Source organism: Mustela nigripes, chromosome 3 (genome assembly GCF_022355385.1).
Source record: "Mustela nigripes isolate SB6536 chromosome 3, MUSNIG.SB6536, whole genome shotgun sequence".
In the NCBI taxonomy this organism is placed as follows: domain Eukaryota; kingdom Metazoa; phylum Chordata; class Mammalia; order Carnivora; family Mustelidae; genus Mustela; species Mustela nigripes.
Genome location: NC_081559.1, coordinates 30,733,969 through 30,754,082, shown reverse-complemented (window position 1 = coordinate 30,754,082; position 20,114 = coordinate 30,733,969). Strand labels below are relative to the sequence as shown.

Below are 20,114 nucleotides of genomic sequence, written 5' to 3'. Positions count from 1 at the left end.
CGACCTCATTTCAAATCTGACTCCTCTTTCTCTAGGCCCTACTTTAGTTACAGCATCTCTCCTCTATCTGATAGTTGGCCCGGAAACCTTGAAGCCAGTTTTCAATCCCACTTCTATATCCCGCAACATATAATCAGAAGTGAGGTCCTGCTTTTGGTTTGGTCTTGGATAGAGCTTTCTTCCTTTCCTCATTCAAGGGCAAGTTTGGAAATAAAGTTGGCCATTTGAAGTTAGGCCAAGCAATAGCTGCTTGATTGACATTCACAGTGGTAGGTCACAGCCTGAGTAGACTAGAATAGGGAGGGAGTCATTTCAAGAAGTCCCTGAGTTAACGCTGTGGACCAGGCCAAACCTTACTGTGTGGAATAACCAGACTCTTCGAATCTCTGCATGCAGATACCACTATGGCTAGTAAAATGCATATGCATTTTAAAGAGTTTTTGAATGTGCAGTAGTAACCTTTTGCTATTGTGTATTATTTCAAATAATGCATACGCGCAGGTGCAATATCAGAATGTTAGGATGTCATTATGAAACACAGATTTCAGGGATGATTGACTTGCTTTCATTTGTTTGGGCACCAGTGCATGGGGGGTGGAAATCAGAGATTACAAGAGCTTTCAAAAATAAGGTATGGAGGAGAGAAATTGGAATTGAAAACCTCGAAACATTTTGAATAGTGAGTTTAAAATTCCCACTTCGTAAAGATACATCCTTTATATTCAAGATAAGATACTATGCTCTGTATGTGTCTGTGTGTGTGTGTGTGTGTGAGAGAGAGAGAGATGTGACTATGTCTAGGTAAGTCTTGTCTTCTGAGTTTACCAGTTGCTTGTTGGATAATAAGGGAAATAAATTGGAAATCACCATAAAAGTACAAATGTCACATACACAAAAATAAACTTGAGTTCTGATTGCTGAAGGTAGTAACGCTTGGTATAAGAGGGGATGGTTGATTTAGCTTTTGTTTTTTTGTTTGTTTTTAATTTTTTTAGAGAGAAAAAGTAGGATGGGGTATGAAGGAGGGGAGAGGGAGGGGCAGACGGAGAGGGAAAGAGAGAATCTTAAGCAGAGCCACATGCCCGGGGTGGGGACCAGAAGCAGGGCTCTCTATCTTATGATGCTGAGATTATGACCTGAGCTGAAATCAAGAATCAGAAACTTAGCCAACTGAGCCACTCAGGCACGTCTGGTTTGGGGCTTTGAAGAGAGGTTAAGATTTTATTATTTGTAAGTGATGGACTTACATGTGGACCATCCAAGTAAAATCACATGATACGCAGTCTGGTTTGATTGCGTGTAGGATATTTGAGGGACAAATTAGGGTTGCGTATTGGGGACCTTGGGTTTCTGTACTCTTCCTTTGAATTTCATGGTATTCAGATGGGGCACATGAAAGATTTTAAACAGGCACCATCGGCGTGGGCATTGTATTTTATTGGTCACGTAAAATGAGTATTTAAAAATCAGCCTTAACTCCAGTTAATGGCCATTGAAGGCAATGGGAGAGGAAACAAAAGAGGTAAGGGGAGAGACAGAAAAACTGAGAAATTACAGAGTAAGAAAGACGATCTGCCAAGAGATAGAAAAGGCATGACTGGAACTCTAGATTGCGTTGGAGGTAACCTGCTTTTGTTTATTTAGACTGTGGGTTTAGAATGTTACCTTTGCTTTACATTTGAGAGGTTAATGTGGTGGTTCTCCCACTATGCACGGGTCTTTTAACGTTCTGATAGCCATAAAACTTGACAGGCTCCCTTCCTAAGGGACCGTTGTAGGATTAGCTTTGAATGGCAATGCCAGCAGCATTAATACCGTCGGGACCAGAGTCTCTAGGGTAGCATGGATTTAGAGCTGAACAGAGGAGAGAGGTTGTGTTGGATTAGCCTGAAGAGCTGCAGAAAAGGGAATGAGTTTTCTCCCTGTCAGTTCCTCTCTCCTTCCCTCGGGAACCTTGCTTTGAATCGCCAGCTGTATTCTACCTCGAAGGCATCAGGATTAGCGTCGGCTCTGCTGTCTGGGACTCAAGATCCAAAACACCGCTTTTCAGAAACTATGCTTCATTGAAAGTGCAGTGAGGAAACCTGATTGCCTTTGTGGCCACAGGACCCGAGGAATCTTAGTATTTCTAGTATCCTCAAACCATGGATCTTGTTGGTTGTTTTCCACTCCTTTGATGCTTTAACCCAAAAAAGAAAAAAAGAAAAAAAAATTAAAAGATTTTATTTGTTCGTTAGAGATTGTGTGTAAATAGGGGGAGGAACAGAGGGAGCCCAACACCACGCTCGATCCTATGACCCTGAGATCATGAACTGAGCTGAAATCAAGAGTCGAACACCTTACCAGACTGAGCCACCCAGACGCCCCTCCTTTGAGGCTTTTAAAAAGTATTTAAAACTACATTGAGGGGCACCTGGGTGGCTCAGTGGGTTAAGCCTCTGCCTTCGGCTCAGGTCCTGATCTCAGGGTCCTGGGATCCAGCCCCGCATCAGGCTCTCTGCTCAGCAGGCAGCCTGCTTCCTCTGCCTGCATGTGATCTTTATCTGTCAAAAAAACAAATAAAAATCTTTAAATTAAAAAAAAAAAAACTACATTGATAAGCACCCTAGGTCTTATGGTGCACTATGTTTTGTTTAAAATACGTGCCTGCCTTTTTAGCAAAGGAACCTTTGCCAAGAGAACTGTATGTGGGAGAGTGCGACTAACTTAGCAGAGGGACTTTTCTCTTACCCTATTTGCCTAAGCTCTCTGGGCTGCCTTTGATAGGACTTCTTTTTTCCTCTGGAAGGAAAAAAGCCCCTCCCGTCTTCACTGCTATCATTCCTCCCCAAATTATTCATACCTAAATATTTTGGCTTTTTCAAAACTAATCTGCTCTCTGGGTTCATTTTCTGTTGGGTGGTCTGAACCACGGCTTTCCTGCTTCTCTGAGTGACAGGTGCTCACCAACAGAGAGCGTGAAAATCCTGCCTTCCCTACTTCTCTGCATTTAAGGATTAGCAGCAGACCTTCTTGCCTGCTCCTGTAAGGATTGTCTTGTTTCTCCTGTTGGCAACTTTCAGCACAGAACCTATAATGTTGTGGGGCTGTCTGAAGGGAAATTGAAACCCCACTGGCCAAGAAACACAGAAACAGGAAAGGGAGCCCGGAATGATCTCTGTAAAGTCACAGCCGAGAGTGGTCTGAATAACCTTCTGCGTCCAAACTTCTTGAGATGGTCATCAGAGCTCAGATGCTAAAGGCATCATTTGGCCATCCATTCACTCACTCAACAAACATTTCCCAAGCCGCTAATATCACAAGATCCTGTGCCTGCTGTTAGAACTTTCATAGTGAACAGGGTAGGCGCATTGGCTGCTGCTACCAAGCTACAGGGGAAAATGTGTTCTATGGGGGAAATAGACAATAAATCTCCAAGCATGCAGTTCATGACTTAATTAAATTGTGCAGAAGGAGGGCTTAGAGGCTCTGTAAGAGTCTGTCAGAGAGAGACTTCTTCATGGCGAGTACAAGTGTCAGGGAAGTTTACTCGTTTCTTACAAGCTGGAGATATGGACCATTTTACACTGAAAGATAAGGACTGAGCTCTGTGACCACAGGGGCAATCAAGAAAAATGGGCATGGATGGTACCAGGTCTGAATAAATCTATTTTCATTTTTCAGTATTCCCGGTAACCAGCAAACTCTCGGTAGTCTCCCAGTTAGGTCAAAGTTGGTTCTGCCGGGAAACAGGAAATGGAAGCTCTCCCTTGGAAAACAACAGTGCACAGCCCACAGCAACAGCTATGTGATGTCAGCTGGAAACCTAGTAACTTCATCTATGTCTCTGTTGCTGTTGACAGATTCTTGTCAGCGGCACCCTCAGTCCCTGCTTGAAACATGCTCAGGAATCCGGCCCCTCGGCTGGCTGATGTCAGTGGCTGCCATCAAGGTGCGGCCAAATCCAGGGCCTGGGCACCAGCCTCCTAAAGGCTATTGTGTTAGAAGATGCAAGAGTTGTTCTGTAATTAGCAGTAGAAGCGATGCCCCCGTCTGTGCAGGTAGATCTAGACAGGGCTCATTTTGAAGGACAGAGCCAGGGGGGAAATGCAAATTTTTTCCTTATGTCACTTGTTTGGTATCTTAAGTCCACTGCACAGGACATCTTTCACCCCGGGGAGAGCAGCGTGAGCACCTGTGTCACTTACTTGAAACCCAACTACAAACCCCCTGCTCTGCTGTCTTCCCTACCCCCAAGTGACCACCATCTCCCCCTGGCCTCAGCAGCCTCCCACTGGTCACACTCTAATATTGGTACTTAACTACTATCCATGTTCCACCGGTGGCCAAAACAATCTTTTGAAATTTTCTAGCAAATCACATTGCCATATTGAGAGTAAACTTAAACTGTTCACAGAGTTTAGGTCTTACAATACGGATGCTTCTGGAGCTTCTGAGCTTGGTCTTGGCATGCCTCTTGAAGCATTCCCCAGCACAGTACTACTGTTTATTCCATCCCTCTAATATACACTCACCACAGGGCCTTTGCAACTTTCTCTTTTTCCTTGAATGCTTTTCCATGTATATTTTCACATTTGCTGACCTGTTTTTAGCTCAGGGCCCAACTCCTCGGTCCCCTAGGAAAGGCGGTTTCTGAACACAAGTTTTGTTTTCCTATCCTACCACTAGAATGAATGTATAATCTTTGAAAGCACAGACCTTGTCGGACCTCCTCCTTTGCTAGGCAGATGTGGGTGGTCCACAGTACATGGAGATTGAGTGAACTTGGATACCATGAAGACTTCTCTTTCCTTTGTTCTCCTTTTTTAGAATTTTAATAAGTAGCTAAAAGAACATGGGGGACACTCAGAAATCACTACTAAGAGGTAAAGAGACAGTTCAATAAAGGGTTTGAAATGATGAATTTCTTGGAGGGAAAAATAATTGTTCATGTAAGCTGGTAGGTCAGTCCCTTGCTCAAGGTAAGTGGCAAAGCTTAGACCCAGAGTTCCATGAATGAGCCCACACCAGTCCCGGAAGGGGGAAGATAAACGTACTCGACTAATCTGCTGAACGGCATTTGAACCAGGTTATATATGGCTTCAGTGTTTATTAAAACATCTTTGGCCATTTCAGAATCAGAGTCTGTCAGGTCACAGAAGAGTGTAGATAGAGGCAGAATTTTAGAGATCTTATAAATAATTTAGCCCGGTGTCCTTAGAGGAAACAGAGGCCCAGAGATCTTAAGTTGGTAAATGTTGGGACTGGAATCCAGGTCCGCTCCCCAGGGAGCCTGGCCCCCTGGCAGGCCTGCTCTCTGGGCTTACTTCCTGCCCTTCAGCGCCCCTGTGGAATGGATTCTTGGTTGTCTTTTTGACATACCAAGCGTAACCTTGACATAGCCTTGAGGAAAAAACCTTCATTTTGTTCATGTAGATGATCATACACCTGCCAAATTTTTTTAATGCCTTCCCCCCACCTCCAGGGAAGGATTTATGACTTCATCTTTTTTTACTTTTTTTTTTTTTTCCCTTCCCCCTTCAAATCCAAGCCTCTTTCAGAATGATTCAGCCTCAGGGCTAGGAAAAAAAGTTTCATATTTTAATAAATAAAATGCAGGTCTTCTCTTGGTGTCAGCTTTCCAGGCACAAAAGTGATCTACTTTTGATGACTGGTTGGAAAGACTTGCTAATGATTTTTCATTGCTTTATGCTGTATAGAAAGGAAGAGTAATTAGCAAAGAGATTAAACCATTTTCCTACCTCTAGGTAAGCCAGGTCTTGTAAGTAGAATCCTAGAAAAAGTTTTCAGTTTCCTATATACTATTCACAGTCATTTTTGAAGTTTGGTTTAGAAGTTTGTTTTGGATAAGTCAAGTGGTTTTTTTTTTTTTTTTTTTTTTTTTAAAACGTCCGAGATGAATCTAGGTTATGTTAGTGATATGCAGTTCTTTTTGTGTTTGATAATAAGCCTGATTTTTTCTCCTGCTTTCTTCAAATGGGTCATCTCTATTTTGCAGAAGGGAGGAGTTGTACTTTTTCTTCCTTCATGACCCAGCCCTGTGGGAACATGTCAGCCTCATGGTCTCATTTTTGTTTGTATTCCTATCCGTTTTCATCACGATTGCTCGTGTTTGATATTTGGGATGAGACACAGACACACAAGCAAATTACGACTTGGTATTTCCCCTGGCGTCCCTGTTTGTGATTTATAATTTATATCTAGAAAAGATTCACCAACCGAACTGATAATCCTTCCCAACAAAAGATAAACACACTTGTAAGTCATCAGTGTAAGTCAGATGCACTTGAAAGGGACAAAGAATTCACCTGCAAGCGCTTTTGGCATCTTGCTGTTTCCCACGGATCCAGACTGATGACAGAGAGAACCGAGGCCGTCAGAGCACTTTCCGCAGGAGAACCTCCCAGAGCCCCTAAGGGTGGGACCCGCTCGACCTGCCCTGCCATCAGGAGGATCTAGAGACTGGCCCTTTGTGCTTTACCGCAGGAGATCAAAATGAAGGCAAGGATGTTGTCCTCGTGCCATGGAATTCAGATCTGTAGGTGTGCAGCTCCCCCTGCCCCCCTCTTTTGTCCACGTGGTTCTTTGGAAGCTCACCGGTAAGCCCTGACAAGGAACTTCTCCCTCATCCTTGTCCGGGCAGGTGCCTGTGGGCTCTCCGCATCCCACTGCACATTCCTGCCAGCAGTTAAAACTGATTCTTAGGACACTAGTCTGTGGACCTGATGCCTTCAGAATGTGTTAAATCATTGATCAAATCCTTCCCCACCTGCACGAGGGTACCTGAGTCAGCAGGAGAGAGCGGGTTGGTTGTAAACGATTTTGTACAACAGCAAAGTCATCACTGTTATCTCGTGTCTGGTCGGCTGGTTCTTGTTCTGATCTCCGAGGTCGCTACTGTACTGTGCCAAAAACAGACAGTGCAAGATTCCCCATAAATTTCACTTGGTCTAGACTAGGACTCTTCTGGGAGCTCCTTGGGAATTTTTATTTTTGTTCTCCTCAGACATAAACAGTGTTGGAATAGTCAAACACATAGAATATTAAATGCTGGCAGGTAGTTCTAAAAAAAGTCATTAATCCACTACATGGAATGCCAAAAACAGATGCTTAACCTGATCCTATCCATGAAATATAAATCAATTTTTTTTTTTAGGAGTAGTCAGATTCTTAAAATTCTCTTAAAAAAAAAAATCTCAACTTTCAAAAAGTAAACAGCAAAGGGGACCCCCTGGTTAAAAACCTTAGCAGAGAATCTAAATGCATTAATAATAACTAATGTGGAGGAAGTTGGTCTTTTAGAGATGCCTTTTTTTTTTTTTTTTGAGATCCTCAGACCCCATCAGCATAACAAAAAAGAAGAAGGGGAGCCAAGCAGTTATTACTGCTGCACCTAAATCACAATTTGTGACAACTCAGGCTATAAAGTCGTTTGGATGACAATGACTAGCGACGCTGCCGGAGTTAATCAAATAATTATTTAACACGTGTTTCTCTTGATCTGGCCCAGCCTTCAGAACATATTTCATTCTTTCCCAGTCTTCTTTACCACCTCTACTTTTAAACGGAGAAAATGAGCAAGTATAGATTGTACGTGCGGTTAATGAGGAAACCGCTTCTCTCACCCGCTGTGATCTCCCTAGAAAGAGGGTCCTTGTCTGGAACAGCGTGGTGGGTGCCTGGGGTGCCCACCACAGTGGTTTGCAACCAGTTGGCAGTCACAGTCACTTCGATTTCCGGGGCTTTGGGGAGAGGGCTTCCTGCCTAAGTTCTTTTTTCTTCAGGAGTATTCCACGCAGGACTCCTTACTCTTTCAGGTACCGTTTTTCTGCTCTGTTCCTTCTACAAGCAGGTGCACAGGGAAGGACCCCATGATAGTCCGCAGGCACCTCTGCCAGAGAACATTCACTGAGATGTAAGGGTGAGCAGTGGAAGCAGGAACACATTTCTCGCCCTTTAGCGCTTAGTATGTGCTCAGTAAATATTCACCATTTACTGTTCTTATGTAAAGGCTCAATCAGTGCTTGCTAAAACATGAGTGAAATGGATGAATAAATGCACCTACCTCTAACGGCGGAACTTTTTACATAATACCGCTGATCGCACAGACCCCGTATTAGATGCATATGGGGTAGTGTTGGGTGTGGGAGTGAAGACCAGCTGCTTCCCTTACTCAGTGCCTTGACCTGGTATTTGTAATCAGTGGAGATGTAATGAGCCACTAGTCTTTATGGACCCCAAATATCAAAGGGTGAAGAAGACAATAGGAACTCATCAAAAAGCCTGGCCCTCTCTGAAATGTCATGGGTAATCAAGTTCGGTGTTAATGGCTTCGCATTTGCATGTCATCCCTGTGAATGATGTACTCTGGTGGCCAGGATTGATGGTTTATATGGCTGGGCTCATTTAAATCTTCCAAAAGTATTCCCTTCTATTTTCAGTAATTTTATATTCACGTTCAAGGCAGGGATTAGGTGTTTTTAAAAACATGATTAAACACTTTCTGCCTTTAGCTCATCTTAAAGTATTGGTTTTTCTTGATTGTTTTCTTTATAGTGTGGTCATATGTGCTTTTAGCAACCATTATTTTGCTTTCTTAATATGTGTTAGGAAAGCTGATAAGCTTAAATTTTGTCATAACCTTAAAATATTATTATGTCATTCAATTAAGTTCAGCTCAGTGTACTTGAATTTGTATCTTCAATAGGATCCTTACACTGAAAATGAAAGTCAAATTAACGTCTCCTTAATTGCAGCGTTTACTAAAGAAAGTCAGGGTCATTGACATGTAAAATTTAGGTGTGAGATAAAGGGGGGAAAGGGGTTATCTAGGGATTAGAATGTTTTCCTGAATATTGTTTTTCAAGGCAATCTTCAAATCTGTGATTTTTTTCTTTTCTTTTCTTTTTTTTTTTTACATAGAAAACTTTCAGTGTCCTAATTGGGAGAATAAGAAAAAGGCTTAGAGTAAGAATAAGGAGTCTTTATTTTAACAAACTACATATTAGAAAAGAAATTATTTTGATTACAGTAATAATCACAAATAGTAATTCGCTGTGCTGCCTTCTATTTTAAAATTGTCATCCCTTATCAAGCTAAAATAATTTGTGCCTGACAATGCTCCGTGGTCTTGCATTACAAATTCATGGTAACTCCATCTTCGATAGAATTGTCATGATCAAACTAAGTAAAAGTTGCTAACTGCGCTCTGATCAAAGCTGCTAGCAACCTCTGGGCTTTAGAACAAACAGAATAGATTATGTCTTTTCCAAAAATCCTGAAGCCGCCCTTCACTTTATCTATCACTCTAGTGACTTACATCTGTATTTGGGAGCCTGATTGCCTTTGCTAGAGCCCTTAAAAATTCCCCCACGAGGGAGAGCCCCAGGCGTATCAGCGAAAAGTTGCAGGGACAAAGATGGCAGCCAGCAATCTTCATTCCCATCAGTACCTTTACGCCATACGGAGTAGGGCCGTGCAGAGTTTCTGAGGGTAGAATGATGTGTTGTTCATGTGTGGAGTCCACTAATTAATTCCATGTTTAATTGAACTTTTGTCTACTTCTGTTGTTCAAGTTGACTCCCTCCAAATTCACCAAAGAGAAATAGCTCCTTGCATAATTAGATTGTCTGTGTTCTGGGCAAGCCAGGGGGAAAGAGTAAGTTATTTCTCCCTTGCATTCTTCTTGTTGTGTTCAATAATTTTTATGGAGTTAATTTAAATTGAGCAAGCTTTATGTGAACTTCCTTCCAGAGGATTTACTGCATCTTATGTGAAAACTGTCTACATCTGACATTTTAGAATTACCCGCCTATTTATGGGATTATACTGCGTTCTGTTCTTGAAAGAGCAAGTCAATTTTCAGCATAGATTTTTTGAGTCATTTTTTCCCCCTTTGTCTGTTTTTATGAAAGCTAGCTCCCAAGTCAGAGTAGAAACAATAGAAGGAGATGGAAGGTAGAGAGTAAGACAGAACTGTGGCTTGCTGGAAGAGATGGTCTGGATCATAAGCTATCAGTGAAAAGAAGAAACCTTGAAAACCCAACCCGATAGTGTATTCCTTCTAAAAATGTATTTCCATATTTTTAATAAAGATCTCTTTTTACCTGATAACCTGTCTTATCTGCAGTCACTAAATAAGCTGCAGATTCTGTGAATGAAAACTCACTCTCAAGTTTGCTACATCATGTTAGCAGGGGGAATGGAATAGTACGGGTAAGTTGCCTTGCAGTGTTTTAGAAATGAGACCCAGTACTATGTAAGATCCGTGGATTAGCCACAGTCTCATCTGAGGCAGGCCAGCTACATGACACTGTAGTCAAAACCCATGGCCTTTTTAGGGAGGAGCTGATACAGCCCAGGTTCAACTTCACTCCTCTCTTCTGTCTCATTTCCTCATCACACCAGCCCTGTAGAGGAGAATGTCAAAGTCAGAGTACATAAAGTGTACTCGAGTTCACAGATCCCATAAATGGCAGGACCAAGAACCAAATCCAGGTCTTTATGACTCAGGACCAAACTGTGGGCCTTTCCCATACTGTCCCCTGCTGCCCCTGCTATAAATGATCACACACTGTGAAAAGGGATCAGACAGCAAAGGAAAAACATGACATAAAAAAATAACCAGTGATTTACCTTTTGCCTCTGTCATTCTTTACTTTTACTTACGATCTTGTTGATGAGTGTGAAACATCTTTGTCTTAAATATCTTATCCTGCCTAAACAGATGTCCAATCTGTTCCTTTATAAACTTGATGAAGGTGACTCCAGTGAGGTATTTTCATTTTACCTGAAACTTTCAGTTTTCACCATCCCCCCAGAAGCTACTTCAAAATAATATTCTGAGGACACTGAAGATTGAAAGCCACCAGCCCCAGAGCAGAGCCCTCACAACAAGTTGTACATCTCTCACGTATTACTCAGTTCGTGAGGGGAAGTAGCATGAATGGGATAAACCTGATTTTCTGGTCTTTCAGAAGCAGAACAACTGTCTTTCAGAATATTTTTTCCAGAGTATATAAAAGATCCCTAAATAATTGTTCCACTATTTAATAATTAAAAACAAAAAACAACAACAAACACCTGTTTTTACCATCCTAAACTTGCCACCCAGATAACAGAAGAGTGTTCTTAGATCAAATAAACAAGAATTAAACATTCCATGTAATAGTTCTGAAGCACAGTATCAAAACAAACTGATCAATTCACAGTACTGGTATCAGAGGAAAACTACTTGTTTGAGGTAGTGCTACTTTAGCAAGTTTCCTTTGGCTTTTGGATTTATCCATTTAAAAATATTATTTTTTAAGATTTTCTTAATTGACTTGAGAGAGAGAGCGTGTGCGCACAAGCTGCAGGAAGTGCACAGGGAAAAGCAGATGTGAGGCTCAATCCCAGGACCCTGAGATCAGGACTTAATTAGAAGGCAGACACTTAACCCACTGAACCATTCAGGCAGCTCTGTTCTTATTTTTAAATAATCACTACCCCCAGTATAGGGCTGGCATTCGCAGTGCCAAGGTCAAGAGTCAACACTGCACTGACTGAGCCAGCCAGGGGGCCCAGAGTGACCCATTTTTATAAAGACTTTCCACAACAGGTTCAGTTCTATAATGTTGGAATTAGTACAAGATGCAATTTTACCAGTTTGAAGAATGATTTCAGTTTCATAAGGAAGTCATTCATTTTTAAAATTTCAAAAAATTTCAGATTTCTGGCATATTCTCTCGTGTCTCCAAAACCAATTACAATCCCCCTGACAATAATTATGTCTTGTTTTCATTCCCTGTAGCATTTGGGTACTGGAAAAGGATGAGATACTTTTACCTAATTTGAGATGAAGTGTGCTTTGACGTTTTTACTTAGAGATGGGTCTGTTTACAGATGGGCAGTGGTTCTCAAAGTGCAGGGTCAGGACCAGAAGCATTGTCATTGGCCTGGACATTTGTAAGGATTGCAAGTTCTCAGGCCCGATCAGACAGTCCAAAACTTGGTTGGAGTCCAGCAATTGGTCTTTATGAAAGTCCTCCAAATCATTCTGATGGATATTCAAGTCTGAGAGTGATGGCTACTGGAACAGAAGCTCAGCATCCTAGGCGAATTTGGGCTCAGGTCATCTTCACTTTGATGCCTCCTTTTAAATCAACTGGTATCCCAAACTAGAGCTTAGGCCCCGGTAAGAATGACCTAAGAGACCAGTAATATCTTTCCAAGTGCTTGAACACTCTCTGGCCTGTGCACATTCTTGAGTTGGGTGGGGAGTAAAACCATCTCTACTGGCAGAAGGCTAAGGCAATATTTTTTCATAGGTGTCATAGATGCAAAGCATCTCGACCACTCTTTTAGGTGTTTTATAACTTGAGTGTCTTAGAAAGCAAAAATCCATGATGTCATTCTTTTAGTGTACAGAGGAAAATAGTTCCAGGTCAGGATTCCTAGGAAATAAAACCTTAACATAATGTAAAGTTAAAATCAATCATAATGTCTAATTACAAAAAATTCACCCCCCAATGCAGGAGGAATATCCAAGTCAGGCTACATCAGGTAACCAAGAAAATCAACTTAAAAGTGGATTTACGGGGGCACCTGGGTGGTTCAGTGGATTAAGCCTCTGCCTTCGGCTCAGGTCATGGTCCCAGGGTCCTGGGATCGAGCCCCGCGTCGGGCCTCTGCTTAGCAGGGAGCCTGCTTCCTCTTCTCTCTTTTTCTCTCTCTGCCTGCCTCTCTGCCTACTTGTGATCTCTGTCTGTCAAATGAATAAATAAAATCTTTAAAAAAAAAAAAAAAGTGGATTTATGGGTGATAGTAATGAGTCAAATTAGTTTTCCAGGAAGGTGGTTGATGGAAAGTTTACTCATGTAGTAATGGTAAGAAATTTTTTTGTTAACCTTTGCTGTTCAAAACTAAGGGAGGCATTGCAGAGTAACAGAGATTACAGAACTTTGGATTCCAGACTTAGTCTTGGAAGGCTCTAGAAGGAACCACTGGCAAGTCATTCATCTCGAAAAGGAGTATGTTGGACTAGATCAAGTGTCAGCAAAGTATGGCCCTCAGGCCTGCAACCTGTTCTAGTATGGTCTCAGAGCTAAGAATGTTTTTTACAGACGGCATTTGCAATCAGTTTGATAATATGGAACATTTTCTTTGAAACCTCACTATGTGAAATGTTATCTCTCTAGATGAGAATTTCATTCTTATCGTGAGTAAACCTGTATTTTTTTTTTAAACAGGACTTTGTTATTACTACTATATTTTGAATTCTATCCAATAAAAAATTAAAGAAAATTTGTTATTATTTTATCTTGTGATAGAATTAAGTATCTTCATAATATTCTTGGTAATTAATCCTAAATTCTTTCACTATCTGGCTCTTTACAGAAATGTGTGCCAATCCCTGGACTAGATGATTTTTAAGGTTCCTTCAAAGACTCAGTGTTCAGATATTCTCAGTGCATATCAGTAAAACCAGCTGTGGAATGCGGATGAGCTGAACGATGTGGATTTGCCAGTGCTTGGCCATGTTTTGCTATTTGGGAGCATAGTATAATCAGAAGGACCCCAAAGTAGAGCCACCTCATTGTCTCTGCCTCCTTTTTCCCATCTGTTCTGTGGGAAATCAGTCCACGTTCAACAGCTTCCCTAAGCTGGCTGGGGCTTGTGTGTTGTTGAAAACTTCAAAGCAGAAACCTATTTGACAGATTGTTTCCCTTTCCCATCTATTTTTTCTTAAACTATTCATATAGTCTAGCAAGTGAACAATTAATCAGAGAACTGATTCAATAATGCCCTTTGAAAGTGACTCAGATACTTCAAAAGCAGATTCCTAAAGCTACCAGATCTACTGTGTAGCCAATACACACCAGGCAAAGGTCCCATAGAATTTGTTTGGAAGCATGTCCCTAAGACCATACCTACATGAAGAGGTCGGAGGGACCCAGAGAGTCCCCAGAGCCCAAAGCTCCCTGGAAATTAGTTTGTATAGATGTTTCAACTTTCCCTAAAGAGCCAATGTAGGAATTTCAGCTTTGACCTTCTGGGGACTCTGTATTAAAATGAAAATTTGTTACCTCGGAAGGTAGTTTTTATCCCATTGGTGTCTGTTTGTTAGTATTTTAGCCCAAATTAGGGTTTTTCAAATTAGCTAGATGGCGGAGAGCAGCACTTAAATAGAAACAAATCAGATTCACTGAGGTGGGCTCGGCCTAAGCTTTATTAGTGATTGCGATACAATTAATTGTAATACAATTAAGTGATTGTGATACAAACCCCAGCACTTTGGGCACCAAGCATTTGCAAGAGTCCCTGTACGGCGTGCACATGTCCCCTCGAGACAAAATGGCCGACTGGAGAGTAGCTCTGCCAAGCGGGAATATAATGCAAGCCACTCAGATAATCTTAAAATTAACGGCCAAATATAATAAATAAATAAGTAAATAAGGTGAGATCTGAAAGTCGACATTAAATTTAATAAACTTGATATACCCACTATGTCATTGCTTCAGTATATAACCAATATAAAAATTATCAGTAGGACATTTTCCTTTTGCAGTACTCTTTGAAATCCAGGGTGTATTTTTAAACTTAGAGCCTGTCCCAGTTTGGACCAGCCACATCTCAAGTAGCTGCCTATGGCATAAATTATCCATCTTAATGGCCACAGCAGCTCTGGGAGCCTTGAATTGGAAACTGGTTCTCAGATTGCAAAGCGTGGCTGGTGAAAATGGCCACAGGATGGACAGCGGGGACAAACGAAAGTTGGGATCATCCTCACTTCTTTTATACTCAATTATATAAGTGTCACATGTTAGCTGAAGGTCAGTGTTAACCCAACTGCAGAAAAACTACAGAAAAAGAGGAGCTGGGTTCAGGTACTGACCCTAACACTTAATTGGGTGCCCTCAGGCAAGTTACGCAAAACCTTCAGTTTCTTCACTTGCAAAATGGGAGTAGGTCTAAAGCCTCAGGCTCAAAGGGTTGTTGTGGAGATTAAGTAAATAATGCATATTAACTCCATAAATGCTCAAGAAATGCTTGATATGTCATCGCTGTTGCTGTTATTAACTATTTTTACAATTCAAAATTGCTTAAAGATGAACTATAAAGGCAGTCTTTTTTTATTTCTGCAAAAGAGGAGGAAAATGATTGTAAGATTGATAGACTATCTTTCTAAAGAGTAGGTTTAACCAGCTTCTTAAATGGAGCACTGCTCCTCATGTAAATCATCCATGCACCAAGAAATCCGAAAGATACTATGTTACCTTCAGAACATTTTTGGTTTTGTGTTTAACCAGAAATTATTATGTTTAAGTATTCCACAGGGAAGCTTCTAGAGAAGACGACCCTAAAATGCCACTCTTGAGGGTACTGGGTGAGGCAATGAAAGAAAAGAAAAGAGTTTTTCTTTCTCTTCTTGTCCTCATTTATCTTCTCCTTTTATTTAAAGTCAGCAGAAAGAACTAATTAAGGCAAAGCTAAAGGAAATGAATTCAAAGTTTGCACTGCACATGTGAACTAATCTTTCCACAGTGACATATTTGAAAGGCCAAATAAGGCGCTCCTTCATATTGTACTCCAGCAAGGGGGCAGAAGAAATTGCACACACTCTTGGGTGTACAGTTTGACTCACTACTGACTTGCTTAGAAGTCATTGCCATTCCAAAACACAGTGTAATAGTTCTCACCTACAGGAGGATGATGGAAAATCACAACACGTGTCAGTGCTTGCTATACCAAATACACCTTTCATGGGGATTTTGTTCAAAATGAAAGATGTAGTGAAAATTTTAAGATGCAAATAAGTGGAGAATAAATAAATATGGGATATACTTACACATTCATGCACTGAAGCTGGGCGGCTTTGAGCCATGAGAGCAAAGAAATGTACTCAACCATCAATTTAGTAGGTCATTTTGAATGCAGGCAGCAAAATGGCCATGTGCATAAAAAACCACTACTATATTTTGAGAGATCCTTTCTAAGAATCCTGAAATATTAATAACATGGTCTTAATGTAGTTGAAGACAAAGGAATGTGTTAGGGGCAGCGAGGTTGCTGAGAATAGCACAATGACAATTTTGTACTTTTGCTTGTGCTGGTAAAAGCTGAAGAAAAAAAGAGTAAAAATAGTCTGGTGTTTAAAGAAGGGCAGCCTTCAGTTTTCAAAATCAGTGTAAAACTCCGTATTCCCCAGGTGAATTCACGTGTACTTATTCTCGCTAACACATTCATGCAAGCTTCAAGGACACAGAGAAAAAGTATAAAGTTGTGATCTCTTTTTTTCCCTTAAATTAACATAAACATACAACTCAATTTTGAACTTCAAACAATTCAAGGCATCCTGTAATTTGACTTTGTGAACGATGAACTTGATTTTTTTTAACTGAGAGTAGTCTGACCAGCAAAGAAGTTGAGGAAATGGTAATTCTCTGTTTTTCTCTTCCTTGCAACTTTCTGAATTGGCTCTCTTTCCACATGGCAATGACTCTATCACAGGCCAGTTTTTCTTGTCAGTCTTCCCACTTCCATTGTGAGATGTTAGATTTTGATGCCTGGTGGAAGGGAGGTACATAACGATCACCAGGAATGTGGAGAGATTCATCCCATATCCAGATGTGGAAAAATAAAAACAACTTAGGCCTTCTCGGCAGTCCTAGCACCACCCAACCCAGTACCGGGTTTCTACAACTTGCTGTTGTGGGCTGTTACTGAGGGGCAAGACAGGTCCCAGTGGGTTTGTTTCTCAGTTCAGGGACCCATCGTGTTTGATGTGGGAAGGACAAGCTTGACCCTTGGTGCATCTTCCTCCCACAGCTGGTGTGGCTGAGTTTAATCAAAACCCTAGGGCCATCTTGAGCATGACCAACGAGCACCTTGCATATGGAACCATACCTAATTACGTGATGCGTATAAACTCGAGACACATAAATCTCAGTCATTGGAGCAACTTGTTTTTCTAAGATTCTCCGGTCCAGTGAAAGACGAAGGCAAATAAGGCAGAGATTGATCTCCCAGCGCTTTTTATTGTTGGTGCTCCACACATCATAAAGTTTTGGCTCGTTAAAGGAAATTCCATAAACAACATTAGTTAATCATAATGAAGTAACTGTGTGCCTTTCTAGAGCTTCTGCTCAGCTCCCTTTCCGCTTGCCATCACAAGAGCGTGATTAAGAAAATACCAACAGGATGTGCAAGAGGGAGGAACAGACTTGTGCTGGAAGCCGTACAGACGCTTGACGGATGAGTCATGCGACGAGCCAATGTGGCTGTATCTCTTCAGAGAATCAAGCACTTTCATGGGGCCCCCTTTTTTTTTTATCTACTCATTTGAAAAATCTGCTGGGTTGCTGGCATGGTGGGTCTCCTTTGGTGGTCAGGCTGATGGAAAATGCCTGATGGGTCCTTCTCCTGGCTTGCATTTTTGATAGTTGAGGAACAGATTAAGGATGAGATACATGGAGAAAATTGAAAGTGAATTGTACTGAAAAGATTATGGGTAACTGTCACCTTTTTTTTTTTTTTTTTTTTTAAACCTCTGGTCTTATGAAAAAACTTGTTTTTGATTGGCTTTGTCACTGTGGGTTTAATACTGATGGTGTTGGTCAGCTTTTATTTCAGGTTGAGACAGATTTGGGAGGTGATGGTGAAGGGCATAGGGGAGGAAAAGAGGCAAGCAAGGCCCTATTAATTATTTTTTATTGTGAGGTTTCACAGAATTATGGAGATTTTCCACATGAGTAAAAGCAGTTTTCGGTGTCAGTGTGATGTTTTCAAAGATGAAGTCATGGAAAGCATGTCAGGTGCATAAAGAACTATATGGCCCATGTTCTCTGTAGCAGCCACTTAGGGTGTGCGTGCATGGGGAACAAGGCGGGTGTTGAAAAAATGGAGAGAGGGAGAAACAGGAGGGTTTCATTAATTGGAAAATCAACATGAAATATCTGCTGATCTTAAAAAAAAAATCTTAGCATATTATATTCCACAATCTGTGGTTAAGACTTTATATTACTCTACCTTGAAATTATGACCATGTCTCACCAACTCCTTTTTTTTTTTTTTTAAATGCTTGGTTGCCTTTGTTGGTCTTTTGGTTTGGTTCCCTCTGTACCTGAAATAAGGAAATAATCAGCAATAATATATTTTGTTAGAGCTTGGATACACTTCCAACTGTTGGTTCAAGACCAGGCTCTCAGATTCCATAGCATGTAGCCAAGAGTATAGGCTTTAGGGGCAGAAGGCTTGGCTCAAAGCTGGTTGCTGACATTTACCTGATGCATGGTCTGGTATCAGGAATGTCCTGTTTAAAGCTGGTCTTCCTCATTTCTAAGGTAGAGCTAATTACAGTGCCTTTGCAAAAGGTGCTGTAGGGATGAGACAGTATTGAGCATATAAGCACCGTACCTGCACCTAGGAAGGACTCTGTAAACTTAACTGTAATTTTATTCATGCCGCTGGCTTTAAGAGCATTTCCTTCATAGGGCTCTTGCCACCTGACCAGGAACATAACGATTTAAAGAGTGACTATAATTAATTAACTAATGCTTTTGGTGGCTTTACCTGCCTCTGAAGCCAGGTGATCTCTGGCAGTCAACAGAAATGTCTCCCTTCTTCTGAATCAAGGAGATGACATTTTGCATTCCTCTGTTAGCAGTGGTTTTATTGTTTTGGTTTTTTCTCCGTCTTTTCCGTAGCCTGCAAAATCGGATATTACAAGGCCCTCTCCACGGATGCTACCTGTGCCAAGTGCCCACCCCACAGCTACTCAGTCTGGGAAGGAGCCACGTCGTGCACCTGCGACCGAGGCTTTTTCAGAGCCGACAATGATGCAGCCTCTATGCCCTGCACACGTAAGTTCTTCCATCCTGTTTCTTTGATGCCAACACCTTGCGTTACCACCTAGCAGGGCACTGCCAAGACTTCTCCCATGATAACCATGTAAGGGGCAGATTAAATCAACTATGAATCTTTTCTTAATCAAAGCAGGGGAGATGCTTATGAGAACAAGGGTCTTTCTCACCGTTCTGGTTGCCTTTGAAACTCACAGCTGCCCACAGACTGCTTTGTGGAGGAGAGACATTGAAGGGTTGTAATCTGACTGTAATTAGAGCTGAGACTGAAATTTCCAAAAGGCTTTATCGTTTTCTCCAGCAGTCTCTGGAAGCCTGACAGCTGCGGGGGAAACAGGTACAGGGCAGGATTCCGAGGACGGGATGACGTGTGGGCTGTGGTTTCAGTTCTGGGCACTGACGTCATGGCTTGTGTTGTCCTTACCTTTCTTCCTTCTTTCCCCATAGTTTTGTGTTCATAACATTTAGGCCTGGATCCTAATAAATGCCTGTTTAATGGTAGGCACTCAGTAAGTGCTGGACTAATGAATGGATGGGGAGGGCACCTCGGTATGCAGAAGAGCAGGGAAATCCATTCTTATACTTCCTGTGGACAGTGTGCCTAGTGTTGCCATTTCTTTCACCTGCACTGTGGGCTTCACAGACACTGCGGTGGCTGTGACCTTGACAAGAACAGGGAGTCGCGGGTCCAGGTGTTCACCCATGGTGTTCCTGTTGGGTCTGTCAGTGTATAGAGAGATGAAGCTGAGGGCCACGCACACAGGATTCCCATAGGTTTGGGCTTTGTATTCCAGCCCACCCAGGAATTTCAGCCTCCCGTTTCCCCATCTATAGAACAGGATTAATAACAGTACCTCCACCATTGGTATTAATGCTCTCATGTTGGTTACATAGTTAAAAAAAATGCGTAAAGTGATGTTACTCAATATATTTTAGCTTTGACTGTGCTTATGACTGTTACTGTTTGGTTCCCTATTATAAATTCCATCTTGGCTAGCCTGGAGCCAACATCCCTCCGAATAGAAGTATTTTCTGGTTTGGGGGTACGTGGGCCGGCTGAGGCCATTGTCTTAATTCAGTCAAGTATCACCTTTAAAGGGAGTGGGAAGAGATTTCAGACCCATCCCAGTTGTGAGGTTGACCTACCCTCCAGAGTTCCTTTTTTTTTTTTTAATAAAGATTTTATTAATTTATTTGAGAGAGCAAGACCGAGATAGCAAGAGGAGAGCGCTTAAGTGGGGAGGAGAGGGAGAAACAGGCTCCCCCCAGGAG

General features: G+C 41.6%; 1 protein-coding gene across 4 annotated transcripts in view; it reads left to right on the top strand.

The window, feature by feature from the left end:
* The window catches only part of EPHA4 (EPH receptor A4), a 143,644-nt gene that overhangs the window by 47,849 nt on the left and 75,681 nt on the right, over positions 1-20,114 (top strand). For all 4 annotated transcript variants that reach the window (XM_059393574.1, XM_059393573.1, XM_059393572.1 and 1 more), the window contains exon 5: positions 18,687-18,842. In XM_059393574.1, coding sequence (XP_059249557.1) covers positions 18,687-18,842 — 156 coding nt within the window. The remainder of the gene's footprint in view (positions 1-18,686; positions 18,843-20,114) is intronic.